The 17,046-nt window shown below is 41.5% G+C and overlaps 1 protein-coding gene across 1 annotated transcript in view; it reads left to right on the top strand.

Moving 5' to 3' along the window:
* Positions 1–17,046, top strand: part of LOC306836980 (uncharacterized protein) — a 127,735-nt gene that overhangs the window by 22,633 nt on the left and 88,056 nt on the right. Inside the window, exon 3 of the mRNA XM_079364399.1 lies at positions 4,157–4,306. Within this exon, the coding sequence (XP_079220525.1) occupies positions 4,157–4,306 (150 nt within the window). The remainder of the gene's footprint in view (positions 1–4,156; positions 4,307–17,046) is intronic.

Raw genomic sequence — 17,046 nt, forward strand, 5'->3', positions numbered from 1 at the left:
TCTTGTCCTCCGATGTCCTGCATGTTTTAAGAAAACATAAAAGAAAGAAAACATTTATTATGACTGATGTGCATAAATGAAAGGCTTCACATTATTGGTCAGGAAGAGTTTTTCTTTGAATTATTTAGCAATTTAAAATTTGCCTTAAATTACCTATATTGAGTTGTGCTTTCACCTGTATTGTAAGTGACCCACACAAAGCATAATATTTATTTATACAGACACTTTAATGATCCCGAGGGGATCAACTTCAAGATGGGGCTATTATCTGGCTGTGAAGCCGCCTCCCCTGAAACAATTATTGCGGTAGGCTGAGTTTGCACCATTGGCTCGCAGGATCGGTAACTGAACACGGCAAAAATGTTGTAGAAAGAAGAAAACAGCTGCACAGAAACTGCAGGTTTCCTGCAAAGCCCTAAAAGAGTGTAATTCTGTCAGACACACGGAAATATGTCCTTGAAAGTCATTGTAAGGTTATGACGAACCTTCAGAAAAGAATTTAAAGCAGAGGAAATAGTCAACAGTAATGATTTTCACATACAAAATCTTCCAACCTCACATAGTTGCATATACTTACTTTACTAATAATGACAGCACTAATGTTTGATTGGATGTGCCAAGTGACGTAGACCGTCTTTTAAAATGAAATGAATTTAATTTCCTTGGTTGACTTTTAGAAAACAGGAACAGCCAAGTATGCGGTCTAATCTTTCTCTCTTTATTGCTGAGTTGCTGCTTTAAGTTTGTTGAACACACATCATTGGACACTCGACTGATCTCTGTCAGAGATTACATTCTGTTGTTCAGTTGTGTCTTTAACCACGGCTGCCACTGTTGTGCTGATAATCCTTGTAGCTGACATCAGAGTTACATCAGGATTGCTAAAAGACATGTGAGAACAAATCTGGAAACATTTTTTGAAACAAGACAGACATGACAGGCAGATGCAAAAACAAGACCATATAGTCCTTTATCAGAAGAGCATCCTCTTCTTTAAGGTATATGCAAAGTCCCTTGAGGACTGCTCCTCTTCTCACACTGATGTCTCACTTGTCTCCTAAATGAAAAGATTAGGTTACAATTATTAAAATTCTCCTTGATGCATCTATAACTCCAGATGTTACATATTTACAGCCCATTTTAACTTGAACCTATAGATACATATGACTTGAATAATGTTTTAGGGATGACTCCTCTTTTCCTTTTTCAGATCCTCAAGTTCCAAAGATGTTTCTTCAGTTGCTCCTTCGTCTATAAGATCATTTATATTCCACATTGTGTTCACATATTTACCTCTTCCAACACTTTCAGATGTTGTGCAAGTTTGTGGCCACCCTGAGCTGAAACACAGATTTCAGCTGGGGTCGGTGTTTATCCAACTGGGCCATAAATGTTGTTTCCAGAGGTCGTGTTGTTGTTCTCTGGAATTCAGCATTTAACTGTAAAACAAACAAAAAAGAAGACGAACAGCAATGTGGCCTTCAGTTATCGCTGTGATATGTTGCAGCTACTGTATTATTGAAAAATCCATTCTTATCTTGACTTCCTCATTAAACAAGATCATTTCTGATAGCATGTGTGTTTGTGTAACATGTGGGCTAATATGACTCAATATTAAGGTTTTAATTTGACTAAAATATGAAATGAAGAAATGAGGTAAGTCTCTAAGGAGCCATGGTGTGTGCGTGTAACCAACAGAAAATCCAACACAGGTAAGTTTAAATAATAATAATTGTATTTAGAAAAAACTTCTCAAAACATGTTAAAAAAAATAAAAAAACAATTGTCCTCTTCCGCTCTGGAAAGACGTTTTTTTTAGGTCCGTTTCACAATAAAAGGGGAAAAAAAGAAAAGTCGATGTCTTTCAGGGTATCCAGAGTTAGTTTCCTTTCCTACCACACTTGTAGGGGGGAGGTGAGGTGATCTTGCGGGTAGCTCGCCATCTTCATCATAGGATCCATCATCACTAAAAACAACCTGACCGCTGAGCGTTTAAAACCAAATCACTTTCCCGTCTTGGGCAACAAACAATTCTTCAGAACTTCTCTGCTTTGTTGTTTCTCCATGTGATTGTTTGGGATGAGAGGGAGTGACCTCGTGAACCGGATCTGTTTGATAAGTGGGTTGAGCTCTGATTGGTTGATCGTTTACGGTGAAGTTATTAAATGTTTAAGGAAGATTAAAAAATAGGAAAGTTTACATCCAGTCAAAATAAAATAAAAAACAGTGTTTATATTTATGGAGGTTCACGGAGGTCACTCCCCTCTTGCACAGAAAAAAACAAGAGGCTAAAACATATTAAAATTAATTAACCTGGGTTCCATTTGTATAGAGTGTTTTCAAACATGTTTCTATACATTAAGGGTAAGTAATCTAAATCAGTTCAGCCAAAGCAGGCAGTGGTTCTGATCCAGCTCATGTCTGCTGCATGCTGTGCAGCAAACATCATACAGTGAAAGAAAGATGGAAATGTGTGCGTCTGTGTATTTCTCTTTGCATTAAGGGGCAGGGTTTAGTAAATAACATGTTGTTTTTGACAGTTCTGCTCCACAGTGGGAGTGTACACACAAGATCTTTGTTTTCTGAAAGTTTAATTTTATATGTAAATGCATTTATTGATCGGCTGATAGACGTTTAAACTGTAATGTGACGTTTTCTGTGTTGGGTCTGGGAAAATCATCCTAGTAGAAACACTAAGTTATTTTAGTATACACTGTAAGCTTTTTAGAGCATTTTATTTCATTATTTAAGAAGAAGAATGCAGCAAAGTCTAAATGTTTTTAATACCAAAGGTTAAAAGTTTGTAGTCAGACAAACATTGGATAAATACAGTGGGGTAAAGTTTAGTAAAAGTACAAGAGAAAGCAAATGTACAACCAAAAGTAAAGTAGAAGAAGGCGACTTCAAATCTCTACAGTACTTCAGTATTTCATAGTTTCACCCTCGGTCAGGAAAATCTAAATAGTCAGCTGGTGCCAGCTTGATGAGCTGACATAACATGAAGGCTGTCGCCAAACGGGTCCGTTTATAATGTGATTTATATAGCCTTAGTGTTACTAACCTGTTGTGATGCTCTGATGTATCCTTGACGACAGCTCAAATAAATGAAACAAAATGAAACAAGACAAACTATGTGCTTTGATAATAAATCCTCTTCCTCGTCCTCCTCATCTGTGAGCGTCCATCTGTAAAGACCTCAGCAGAGATTCAGTGAGACGCAGCCCGGGTCTGTCTGGATCCACACACACAGCTGATTTCCTGTAAATGGAGGAGGGAGGGGCAACATGTGATCCGGGCTCATGAGAGCGTCTGAGGAGGCGGGACGATGAAAGTGAAAGTGTTCAGTCAGTTAGACTCCATTTTAAAGTGACAGACAGACAGTGAAGAGAGAAGTAAAGAGTGAAGCGGGGTGAGTGTTTATCCAGAGTTTTTATATCTTCACTTCTATACTCTCAGTTTCCTCCTGTGAACTGAACACAGACAGTTTATAATGACGTCACTACTTACATTCATATGAGCTGTGTGTGAGTGTGTGTGTGTGTGTGTGTTAGATCAAACTGTTTCCTGTTTCTCTTGTGTTTCCTCTCAGTGAGTGTTTCTGTGTTTCCTCTCAGACTCACAGTCACTCGAGTGATAATAACTAATGATCACAGCAACAATGATGTGAGGAGTATTTTTTTTAAGGTTTATTTTTGGCCTTTATTGATAGTGAAGGACAGTGGATAGAGTGAAACCGGAAACAGGAAACAAGGAGAGAGCTGCGGGAGAGTGGCCACAGGCCGGACGCGAACCCGGGCCGCCCGCGCGAGGAGCAAGGCCTCGCTGTATGGGGCGCGCGGCGGTGTGTGAGAGAGAGTGAGTGTGTGTGTGTGCGTGTGTGTGTGTGTGAGAGAGAGTGAGTGTGTGTGTGTGTGTGTGTGAGAGTGAGTGAGTGAGTGAGTGTGTGTGTGTGTGTGTGAGAGTGAGTGAGTGTGTGTGTGTGTGTGTGTGTGTGTGTGTGTGTGTGTGTGTCAGTGTGTTTAGGTGTGTGTGTGTGTGTGTGTCAGTGTGTTTAGGTGTGTGTGTGTGTGTGTGTGTGTGTGTGTGTGTTAGATCAAACTGTCTCCTGTTTCTCTTGTGTTGATCTCTCAGTGAGTGTTTCTGTGTTTCCTCTCAGACTGACTTCAGATCAGATCATGGATGTGCGTTTAGAGGACGAGGAGGACGGAGCAGAGTCTCCTGGACCCAGCTGTCTGTCTCTGAAGAGTGATCGGTCCAAAGATGAACCTCTATACTTCAGTAAAGAATCTGGAGCCTCAGACTCAAAGTAAGCCTCCTGACAACAGAAACCTGGAAACCTTCTCATCATCCACAGCTGGAGATCTTTTTGTATTTACAGCTTCTTTTACAGATTTGTCATCAGAGAGTTGATCAAAGATTCATAGAAATATAAAACTTGTTGTTTTTTAACAGATTTGAGAGGAGCAGACAGAGAGCAGAGTCTCCTGTACCCAGCTGTCTGTCTCTGAAGAGTGGTTGGTCCAACGATCGGGATTTAAACTTCAGTAAAGAATCTGGAGCCTCAGACTCAAAGTAAGTCTTCTTACTAACTCCTTGTCTCCTCACATGTTTCCTTGTAGGTTCAGTCACCTTGTAAAGCTGTAATCTAAGAGGACTCTTACAAACCTTTGAACCTGCCCGTTATCCTCCTACTTCTCATTAGTACGTTTATTAGCAGCAGAAGATGGCGCTCAGCACGGCCCCTGTTTCAGTTTGTTCTTGTCTCTGTTTAGTCTTTTCAGCATCATCTGATATGATACTGTGAGCTCATACGTAAGAAGGTGTTTGAGAAAGCAGAGAGTCAAAGGAAAAGTCTGTGTGACAGCTAAAGTGTAGAGAAGATGATAAAGTGAGTCTTTACTTCAGCTGAGCTTCTTTAGCTGGGACTTTTTGAAGAGTCTTTAAGACCTTCTTGATCCAAAGCAGCGAGCACAAACACTTAAAGGAATCATGGTGTTCATGTGTTTCTGTTCATGACAGCAGTCAATATAACAAGTGAACAATGATTTGAACTGAACATTGAACTAAACATGGGAACATTTCTTTTTATGACAATGATCCACAGAATCAAGATTCAAATCACATCATTAGTGCAGCTCTAGTATAAAGACCCTCCTGCCAAGGTCTCAGTACGGGGCGCATTTTGTGGCGTTTCCAGAGACTAATCCCGGGAAAGATTCCCAAATAACCGATCCGTACCGTCCCACTTTTTGAGACACTTCCGTTGGGGTGCCAAGAATATCAAGCCGACTCGAAAATGTGGAGCTATACACCGCAGTCCGCTGATTGGTCGAACGAATCGTCACTTCCTGTGTGGCGTCGGCAAACAAAACTCTGCCGTGTTTAAACCATTGACTGTAACACAGCTGATTGTTTCCGTCTGTTTTTGTCCTCGCCGTACACAGCCTTCTCTGAAACAAAGCTGGATGAGTTCTTGTAATAAAGAGTCACATGACAGTGACAGAGGAGATGAGCTGGATGTCTTCCAGCGTTGGTTTTGTTTTGTTTTGTTAGCTGTTAGCTGTTAGCTGCGATTGTGTGATGCTATTACGTAGCAGCTATCGGCATCCGGCTTAAACGCCGCCTACAAAATAGGGCACGGGTGGCTGTGGAAACACAAATGGGATCAGGCTTAATCAAACCAAACTGGACAGAACTGGACTGATCCGTACCGGACTGCTGTGTGGTAACGGGGCTTAAATGGCTCAAAATAATCCTCAAAGTCCTTCAAGTAGCTGTCATGTTCTCCGTGTTGTTCTCTGATGTGCGGACGCAGACTTTACCTCACGTTAGTTCATAGTCTGCCTGTGTTGTAAACTAAGTACGCTTCAAGTTCACATGAAGCCGTGCATGTGTTGTATTACCATGTTGTGAAGAAGAGGTAGCCGTGCTCAGGCCCGGTTAGTCCTGGAGCAGTGTGAGTGCAGGCCAGCGGGGGAACGAGGAGGGGGGTCAGTCGTTGGGTCAACTGGACCTAGAGTGAGTTCACCCTGATACTGCTGATCCAGCACAATGTAATTCACAATGTTTCACCACGTCTAACCTGAGTTCAAAGGGGGACTAACCCGAGCTCAGCTGTCTGAAGTGAAACAGTGGATGACAGGATCAGACTCTTTGATTCTCTGACTGTGAAGAAGCTGCACATGGTGTTCAGTCTGACTGAATCAAATGAATCCAAACAGAAGAAAGAAGGCGTTACCTGCTCTCTGTGATCATCTGACTCTTTAGATTGTGTTTGATAAATCTTCATATTTTCTATCAGTCAACCATCAGTTTAGTTCTAAAGACATGTCTTCACAGGGGGACGAAGAGGACTCATGTTAGAGAGGAGCACACGTCCTGTCCTGGGTGTCAGGACGTCCTGAAGGATCCCGTCTCTACCAGCTGTGGACACTGGTTCTGCAGACAGTGCATCACCTCATACTGGGACCAGTCTGGTTCAGCAGGAGACTCGTCCTGTCCTCAGTGTGGAGAAAGATCCAGACCAGGATCTGGACTGCAGACAGTCAGTCAGAGCAGCACTGAACAAAGTAAGACTGTACACCTTTGTGCTTCTGTGATCTCCTAAAACACGACTTTTATTGGTCAATGTCAAAAGTCTAGAAATTAAAACTCTTTTTACTTCTTTTACAAAAACATCTGAAAACAATAATCAGATTCTATCATTCTCTCTTTCAGTAGATAGAGGTCAGCAGGAGGTTTTAGATCAACATAAGGTCAGTCTGAGGACGAGATGTGAACGTGTGACTGAAGGAAGTGATGAAACAGGAAGTAGAACCCCCCTCAAAAGGATCTACACTGAGCTCCACATCACAGAGGGGCAGAGTGAAGAGATGAACACCCAACATGAGGTGAGACAGATGGAGACAGACTCTAAAAAGAAGACCCTCCATGAGACTCCAATCAGGTGCCAGGACATCTTTAAAGCCTTACCCGACCAACAGGAACCAAAGACAGGAGCTCAACCCGACCAACAGGAACCAAAGACAGGAGCTCAACCGGACCAACAGGAACCAAAGACAGAAGCTCAACCCGACCAACAGGAACCAAAGACAGAAGCTGAACCCGACCAACAGAAACCAAAGACAGGAGCTCAACCCGACCAACAGGAACCAAAGACAGGAGCTCAACCCGACAAACAGGAACCAAAGACAGGAGCTCAACCCGACCAACAGGAACCAAAGACAAGAGCTCAACCTGACCAACACAAACCAAAGACAGAAGCTCAACCCGACCAACAGAAACCCATCAGAGTGGTTCTGACAAACGGCGTGGCTGGTGTTGGAAAAACCTTCTCAGTGCAGAAGTTCACTCTGGACTGGGCCGAGGGCTCAGAGAACCAAGACGTCAGTCTGCTGATCCTGCTTTCATTCAGGGAGCTGAACTTGGTCAGAGATAAGCGCTACAGTCTTCTTGAGCTGCTCCGTGTTTTCCATCCAACATTACAGAAGGTGGCAGCAGAGACGCTCGCTGTCTGTAAACTGTTGTTCATCTTTGACGGCCTGGATGAAAGCAGACTGTCACTGGACTTCACAAACAGGGAGGTTGTGTCTGATGTCACACAGAAGTCATCGTTAAACACACTGTTCACAAACCTCATCAAGGGGAATCTGCTCCCCTCAGCTCTCATCTGGATCACTTCTCGACCTGCAGCAGCCAATCAGATCCCTCCTTCATGTGTTGACAGGGTAACAGAAGTACGAGGCTTCACTGACGCCCAGAAGGAGGAGTACTTCAGGAGGAGGTTCAGTGATGAAGATCTGTCCAGCAGAATTATCTCACACATCCAGACATCCAGGAGCCTCCACATCATGTGTCTGATCCCGGTCTTCTGCTGGATCACTGCCACAGTTCTGGAGCACATGATGAGCACAGAGCAGAGAGGAGAGCTGCCCAAGACCCTGACTGACATGTACTCACACTTCCTGCTGGTTCAGACAAAGAGGAAGAAGAACAAGTATGGTGAGGGACATCAGATCAGTCCACATGAGCTGACAGAGGCCGACAGGGAAGTTCTTCTGAAGCTGGGGAGGCTGGCGTTTGAACATCTGGAGGACGGAAACATCATGTTCTACCAAGAAGACCTGGAGCGGTGTGGTCTGGATGTCACAGAGGCCTCGGTCTACTCAGGAGTTTGTACAGAGATCTTCAAAACAGAGTGTGTGATCTTCCAGAAAACAGTCTACTGCTTTGTTCATCTGAGCGTTCAGGAGTTTCTGGCTGCAGTCTACATGTTCCACTGTTTCACCATCAGGAACACAACAGTACTGGAGGCTTTTCTGGAAGAAACACATGTAGATTCATCTCTTGATGTTCTTCTAAATAAAACGATGCAGAAATCCCTTCAAAGTCAGAACGGTCACCTGGATCTGTTTGTTCGCTTCCTTCATGGTCTTTCTCTGAAGTCAAACCAGAGACTCTTAGGAGGCCTGCTGGGTCAGACACACAACAGTCCAAAAATGATCCAGAGACTCTTTAGAGGCCTGCTGGGTCAGACAGACAACAGTTCAGAAATGATCCAGAGAGTCATCAACAACCTGAAGAAGATGAACAGTAAAGCTATCTCTCCTGACAGAAGCATCAACATCTTCCACTGTCTGACGGAGATGAAGGACCTCTCAGTCCATCAGGAGATCCAAGAGTTCCTGAAGTCAGAGAACAGATCAGAGAAAGAACTCTCTGAGATCCACTGCTCTGCTCTGGCCTACATGCTGCAGATGTCCGAGGAGGTTCTGGATGAGTTGGACCTGAAGAAGTACAAGACATCAGACCAGGGACGATGGAGACTGATTCCAGCTGTGAGGAACTGCAGGAAGGCAAAGTAAGTCCAGATGTGATGAGCATTATAAATCAGTGTCATGTACTAATTTACTTATTTTAATATAAACTAAACATAATCCTCTCTGTTCATCAAAAACTGTTCCTCTGTTAATGTTCAGGAGAAACAGTCAGTCGTAGTTTGTTTCACACGTGATGTTTTTTATCTTTTTGTCCTGAGTTCATAAATATCTTTGATAGTTTTTTGTGAACACATTCAGGAGAAAATTCCCAAAGAAGTGACTGAGATGTGTGATAGTGTTAATCCCTGAAAAGAGAGATATCAGATGCTGTGAGCGCCCCCTTCCAGCCTCTGCAGGCATTACTAATCAATCATGAGCATCATCTCTGAACATCTCAGCAGGTAGATCACAGATAAACTGTTCTTACAGGAGATCCTTCACCTCACTACATTTGATTCTTTGCTGACTTGTTTGATTTCTGGATCATTCTGCAGCAGTCTCTGTATTTTCACGTTTATAGAAGTGAGCCAGACGAGAATGAGATGGTCCTCCTCCAGAGTTACTGTTCAATGAGTTTCAAATGGTTTTCTACTGCAGAGAGAGTCCTCTGAATAGATCACACTTCAGATCACAGACTATAGATGAAGAATATTTGAGAGAAAGGAGGCTCCACCAGTTCCAGGGAATAAGTCCAACTCAGTGGTTTGTCTGTAAGGACCAAAGAGCTCAGATCTTTCCACTCCAATCGATTATTCTCCAGTTTTTAACTGGTTTTCTGTCAGAGGACAAAGAGTAACACATGTCATCAATCTTCAGATCATAATCCAAGTCACAGATCAGATGTAACAAAGGCTAATGTTCATCTTTAAAACTTACTACAGAATTAAAGATATGACTTAAACACAACCAAAGTAAATCAGTAGATAAATAAATGAACTCATTCACTGCTACTTATTGGACTTCAACAAAGGAAACCTCCATCTTAAGCTCACAGTCCAAACTATCAGGATTGATGAGGCATTCACATGCAGTCAGCTCCATTGTTCCCAAAGAGTTCACAGCAGGTGAGCTGGCTGCCTTTATCAGCTCTGAAGCTCCGCCCATCCAGGAAACATAAAGCCAGGTAGAGGAGAGTGAGAGAAGGAGGGGGGATTTTACACCATAGACATGATGTCCTCCTAAATAAAACTCCATTAGTTTCCATTCATCAGTAACATTTAGTGAATGATTGACAGGTGAAGAATGTGCAGGTTTGAAAACCAGTGATGAGACTTTTTGTGTCAGTGACAGATTCCACTGATGTGTAAAGTTAAGACCAAACAGGACAAACTGTTTAATCATCAGATGTGAGACGTGAATATCAAACGCTTCTTTTATAAGTCATGTTTCTCTATTTTATGTGTCACTACAGACTTTCTGACTGTGAACTCTCAGAGACTCACTGTGACGTCGTGGCCTCAGCTCTGAAGTCCAACCCCTCCCATCTCAGAGAGCTGGACCTGAGTCAGAACAAGAACCTGCAGGATTCAGGAGTGAAGCTGCTGTGTGAGGGACTGCAGAGTCCAAACTGCAGACTGGAGACTCTGAGGTCAGATCACTGACTGTAATATTTATATGAATTTCATCACATATTTTGATCATCCAGGCACATTTATAAATCTGTTTTTAAACATACAATATAAAACATAATAATAAAGAACCGAGGATATTTTACGAAGAGAAAAAGCTCATTAAATTCAGATTAAGAAAGAAAAGAAATAGGATGGGGGGGTCTTTCAGTCCTCTCTTAATTTAATTAAATGTATTTACATGTTATTATTCCACTCCATCGTTTCCTTTACTCATTTACTCCAGTTACTCATGAAGTCATCTTCTCTGTTTCTTAGTCTAAACGTGATTCTTTACATTTCTTTAACTTCTGCAGCTGTTACCTTCCATGCATTAATAGATGGCGATTTATCATCCAATCAGCTCCCTGTCATTTGCTTTCATGCAGCTATGTGTATTATTGTGTACAAGTATTTATCCCCTTCTTCTCTATTCCTGCTGGAGCGAGATGTAGAATGTAGAATATGAAGTGGATGAAGCCGTTTCTGTAAATATTAATATTTGTAATCTTCTCCTGAACAAATCCCCAAAACCTTCCCAACACGGGACAAGAGTCAAAGATATGCTGATGATTGTCTTCCTGATCCCCACACTTCCTCCAGCAGGCTCTACTTCCTGATCAAATGTCTTTTGTGTTCAGTTTGTATCTATTTTAGAGTTCTGCAGAGATCTGTTTCTTAAAAGTACATTTAAAAATGTATTTAGTTGATGTGGATCCTTCCAAATGTCTGAACAGTTTGTCGAGTGAGTCAAAGGAGAGAAATGAAATCTGTGATGGGATCGTTTTCTGTCTTCACAGACTCAACATTGTGCTCCATCAGTCAGAGTGTAACAGTCTGAATGTTGTTGTAGTACCAAACAGCTCCACCAGGTGGAGCCTCTGTTCTGTTCTGAGTGTGTGATAGAAAGAGTTGTTGATCTCTGACATCCATCTTCATGTGTGTGAGACGGTGACAGGACTCTGACCCTCAGTGAGGAGTTGGTGCAGGTCACGTCTTTATATCACTGCTCATGTTTGATGAGTGAATATAGAGCCGTAGAGACCTGGCTCTGTGTGCTCCATATCAAGTCTTGGAGAATTAAAGTGCTGTGTGGAAATCCCCACTCTGCTGTCTGCCAGCTATCTGATGCTAACCAGCTATCCAGGGACTTCTGCTAAATGCTACCTGCTGCCAGCTTCTCCACCTGTAGCAGCCACGTGACCTGATGATGTCAGTGATGATGTCACTGGTCCAGAGTGAACTCATTCGTCCTCTCTTTCATAGCGTTCATGTTTTTTATGATCTGATATCAAAACAAACTCTGTGATTTAAACGTAGTGTGAGGAGGTTTGATCTGCTGATGAAACACACTCAAAGTAATCTGGATTTCTCTTGATGATTGTCTAAAGTCAATGAGACCACCAACATTATAAAGTCCTTTTGAAAGTCTGCCTGTTTCCAGCTGCTCGCTGTCACATGAGGAGAATCACAGGACGCTGTCTGGAAAAGCCTTTCTTTACATTTCCTACAGAAGAGATTCACACTGACTTGTAGTTTGTAGAGTTCAAAGAAAGCAGGAGGAGTTTTTAGTGAGGGAATACTGTACAGGACAAGATCAGTAAAGAGAGAAGAGGTTTCACTTTGTCCACAGGGGGGCGCCAAAACAGACACGTAATGAAAGTTCATCACAGGAGCTTTGAGTGTTTGAATCTAAGAAGGATCAGGAAGAACTAAAGTATTAATGCATCCTAATAAAGTCCTTCAATGTTGGAATGAACAGATGATGATCACATCAGTGTGTTCATGTGGACAACATCACACATTCCTGTATAAAGCTCACTGTCATCTACATTTACTTCTTTTATTCTTTATTCAGATTGTGGGACTGCAGTTTGTCAGCGATCAGCTGTTCTTCTCTGGCCTCAGCTCTGAAGTCCAACCCCTCCCATCTCAGAGAGCTGGACCTGAGCAGGAACAACCTGCAGGATTCAGAAGTGAAGCTGCTGCGTGATCTTCAGGAGAATCCAAACTATCGACTGGAGTCTTTGAGGTCAGTCTCTCAGTGTTCTTTAGTAAACCCTCCACATGTTTGAATTTATTTATTTAACAGGGACAATGTGATTGAACATAGTCTCAATACAAAGCATGAAACTGATGAGTTTATAGCTGTTGTTAATTTCCAGCTCGTGTCTCTAGTTGGTCCTTTGTGTAAACAAACACATTAAACTCCAAAACACTTGATGACGATCCATTAAAATACATGAACCACAATATGACAATACAAATGCTTTAAAGCAGAGAACATTACAGATTGAAGATACAATCTAAAAGTGGCTACAGCTCTCATTTCATTCATTCAGATTCTTGTTTGTTGTTGGAGAAATCCTTTTGTGGGTGGACACTATGAAGAGAGTTCAACATACTCAGGGTTTGTTTTCTGTGATCTGGCTTCACTAACCCTGACAGAAGAGATGGTGCTGAACAGTCACATGAAGCTGCTTATCAACCTGACAAGTAAACCCAGAGTTTCAGAGAGCACGCTCACATAAAAGGGGCGGAGCTATCTTCATTTAACCTATCACAATCATCACAGAGTCTGCAGTCAGCAGATCATCATATCTAACAAACTGTGAACAAACTATATGAATAATATGAAGAAGTTGAAGACAAACAGGCTCAAAGACTAAAGTTACACAGCTGCAGGAACAAATGCAGGAAGGACAACTAACAGAAACAAAGAAACATCAGAGAGGATTCATGTCCAAACTACGGCTTCTTCTATTTCCTTCCCATCGTTAGTTCACCTCAGAACTGAGCAGAAGAACTCGTGTTTCTTCTCTGAACTGAATGTGTTGCTCTGACTCTTTCATGTGGAGACCAGAACAGTTTGAGAAGTTCAGCTGCAGCTCTGAGCATCACAAACAGAGCGGCATGGAGACACTAAACATTCATATGAAGATATCATTCAAAGGCAGAAGAAGCTCTTCATCATTGAACATCTTCAAAACAACTCAAAGGCTGCGCTGCTTTTTCTCTGTTAAAGGATGAAGGATATCAGGAACAAACAATCATGACCTTTAAGGACTATGATGTCAAATCAGACGGGACACAGGAAGTGTTTGTTGCTCTCTCTCCATCAGCTCACACAGCGCCACCATCAAGAGATCTGATTGGTCAGTGAGATTTTCACAGGTTGATCTCTTATCTCCAACATATCCTGCTCCTGAGCAGGTTAGGTGTGCAGCGTCAGTTACCATGGCGATATTCCCAGTTTAGAAGTGAACCACCTTCAGGACTGTAAACCCAGGGTTAACCCTGAAGTGACCCTGAATCCTGCTTCATGGTGCAGGCCCCAGGTCACTACAGGTCGTCATGACGACAGAAACTAAAATGTAAACATGACAGTAACTTCTGATTTCTGTCATCTCTCTTCTTCTCTCTTTAGATGGTGGAGAGGATATAGGTCATAATGTGAGTGATCAGGACTCTGGTGGAGCAGAGAGGAGCAGCTGATGATCCACAGAGGAGGAACCTCCACCATCTTGTGTGTGGAGAAGCTCTGCAAGCTGAGGAGATCTTCATCCATCAGGGACTGACAGAGGAATCAGCTCACAGTTCATTTCAGTGATATTTCTAATGAATCTGTTCTCCACACATTACAGGAGAGGAAGGTCAAACATGAAACAGCTGCTAGAAATGTTCAGAGGTCAAAAGCTACCAAGAAATGCTGCAGTTCTTCTTCTCATGTGATGATTCTTTTGACTCCAGACTTCAGTGAGATGTGTTTCTACTCTAACTTCTGTCACTTGTTAGTCTGTATGTTGGACTGACATGTTGACCTTTGACCTGTGTCAGCAGCTGAGAAAAACTTCATTGATCTGATGGTGAGTGGTTTATTGACGAGCCTCTGAGTGATTCGAGTCGACAGCTCCTCAATATGAGAGCTCTGTAGATGTCATTTTGTTTGAAAGGACAAACTGAACTTCACAGAGCAAACAATGAAATATGGAACGGATGCAACAATGCAACGCCATGTAGACGTCTGGCGTGCTGTTAGGACACGGTGTAAAAACATGGAAAACTCTGAAGCGCCTTGGTTTAGATAAGAACTTTTTTGTATGAACATGATATTAACGTGCCGACGCCTTTTCTACTGGCACAGATTAAAGAATGTAAAGTGGATTATTATCAGCTTTATCTCAGCGTGTCTGCAGTCTCATGTAGTCTGCTGCATATTAGTCTTTAAACAGTGAAAAAACTAAAACTCTTGTTTTCCCCGATAGACAGCGGCATGTTGCAATCAATAACCAAGTCTGACAGTATTGAATTAGTGATTGCTTTCTGTTGAGGATGAGTTGTGCTGTACTGCCCTGCACGGGTGTCCATGAACTGTGAGACTGACGGCTGTTGTGACTCATTTATGATTCTTTTGTTGATCTGGTATTCTTCATATCTGTAAGAGAAAAGCATGTTAAACAGATGTTATAAAATGCATTACAGGCCTACATGACTTGCAGATCAAACTATATTTATAACCAATCTAGTTAAAGTAATTAGATTGTAAACTACAACGCCTAAATTAGCTTCAAATTTGAAGCAAACAATTCAGATTTTGAGGGGAATGTTAAGGAAAAATTATGAAGTTAAGTTATATTTAAAAGCCAAAGTAACACTTAATGAAATTGGACTTAATTACAAAACAAAATAAATTGCAAACATTCAAAATCAGCACATTTGAATTCACAATGCAAGGTTTTCACTGTGATCTGAAAATTAGCTGAAGTTGTCAGACAAACATACTGAAGTAAAAAGTAAATGATTTCCCTCTCAGATGTAATGCAGTAGGAGTATAGTGTAGCACGATATGGAAAAGTAAGCACAAGTAATGTAAACTGTATCGTTTATTAGTAGCCTGCAGTACTTAATGTCACCACTGTATAAATAGGTGCTAAAACAAATAATCAATAATTAAATATGTGAGGAGAAATGAAGAGAAATGATCCCCGACAAGGTAATGCACGACTCTGACACAAAATGGGGAGGGGCCTTAACGTTCCCCATAACTTCAGCTAACGTACCTTCAGAGTTGTAGTTTCCAGTAATGCTATTTAAACTAGCCGTTTAGCTAACGTTATCTAATGCATTTACTCACAACAAATATTAGCCTCCACTTACCGTTCTTTGTGTGACTTCAAATGTTGAACGAAGTTTGAAGTTGTTGCATCCCCGTCTGTAATTCTTGAACTGCATGTTCTACATCTGGCAGCTCTTTGTTTGTTTACCACCTCGTAGGTTTTGTACGCAAATGTAATTATCTTTGGTAGCATGGTGTTTGTGTGGCTCGTATGGGCTCGCGTCGCTAACATCCATTACACACTTCTTCATGGGCTATTCTGACATTTGATTGGATGTTGTCGGATGCTTCAAACAAGGTGGATTCTGGGGGAAAGGAGTCAGCTTGCTGAGAGTGGATGAGAAGCGTTAGTAGATTCAGGGAGTGAAGGGAAATATTTTATCTATCTATCTATCTATCTATCTATCTATCTATCTATCTATCTATCTATCTATCTATCTATCTTGTCAGAGCCAATATGCATATAATTGATTTGATTACAAATATTTAGTTAAAAATGATTAAAATCTGATTTTCAGTAATTTCATGTTTCTTCATAATGTTTAAAATCGTTTGTAAGGTCATAATTTAGTCATTAAAATGGTGAAAAGGTTATTTTTTATGTTTCTGAATGTTTCGGTCGTGACATCACTGCGTAGTTAAATGTGACGGATGTAACGTCAGCAGTTGGAGTCAAATATTAAAGGAAGCTACACAGTTTTTTGACTGTGCGTTAGACCTTCTGTTAAACCTGTATTTTACTTTGACATTTTTTCAGTAAACCTTTCGAAACGAAGGAAAGTTGTCTTGTTTTTTCACTCGCGTTGCAAATACTGTGAGTTGACTCCAATAAGTGAAACAGAGGACGAAGAAAGAGACGGAGTGCCACTACATATCTATCTATCCATCTATCTATCTATCCATCTATCTACATATCTATCTATCTATCTATCTACCTATCTATCTATCTATCTACATATCTACATATCTATCTATCTATCTATCTAATCAATCATAAGTCTGTTATGGTGCGCCTTGATTGAAATGTTTCATATTCATATTGAGTTGCATCATATTCAAAGACTGTCTGCATCACTAATGACTCTCCTGTGAAATCCTTCAGACTCACCTTTCCAGTAGAGATCTCTCCCCTCTCACTCCCTGTGCTCCTCTGTCCTGACTCCTGCAGGTCAATGGGGTGGTGGACTGATTATTATTATTATTATTAGTGTATTTTTATCAGTATTATTATTGTTAATATCCAATGATGATAATCATAGTGAATGAGCTCAGCTCCTGTTTCAGGTGTGCATCCGTGCATAAAGTGAGAAACACAGCTGATGCTCCAGAAGGAAGGAAATCAGCCCAAAGATAGTATATGGTAAAGAGAGTGCACACTTAGCTCTAGAAACAACCAGGGCCTTCACAATGCATTTCACACTAACTAGCTAGCTAAGTAGCAGAGTTGTTTTAGAGCTGGAAAGTAACTGTGCAAGCTAGGTTTTTACTTGTCAAACAGGAAGCA

The sequence above is a fragment of the Symphodus melops genome (genome assembly GCF_947650265.1).
Source record: "Symphodus melops genome assembly, chromosome: 16".
NCBI lineage: Eukaryota > Metazoa > Chordata > Actinopteri > Labriformes > Labridae > Symphodus > Symphodus melops.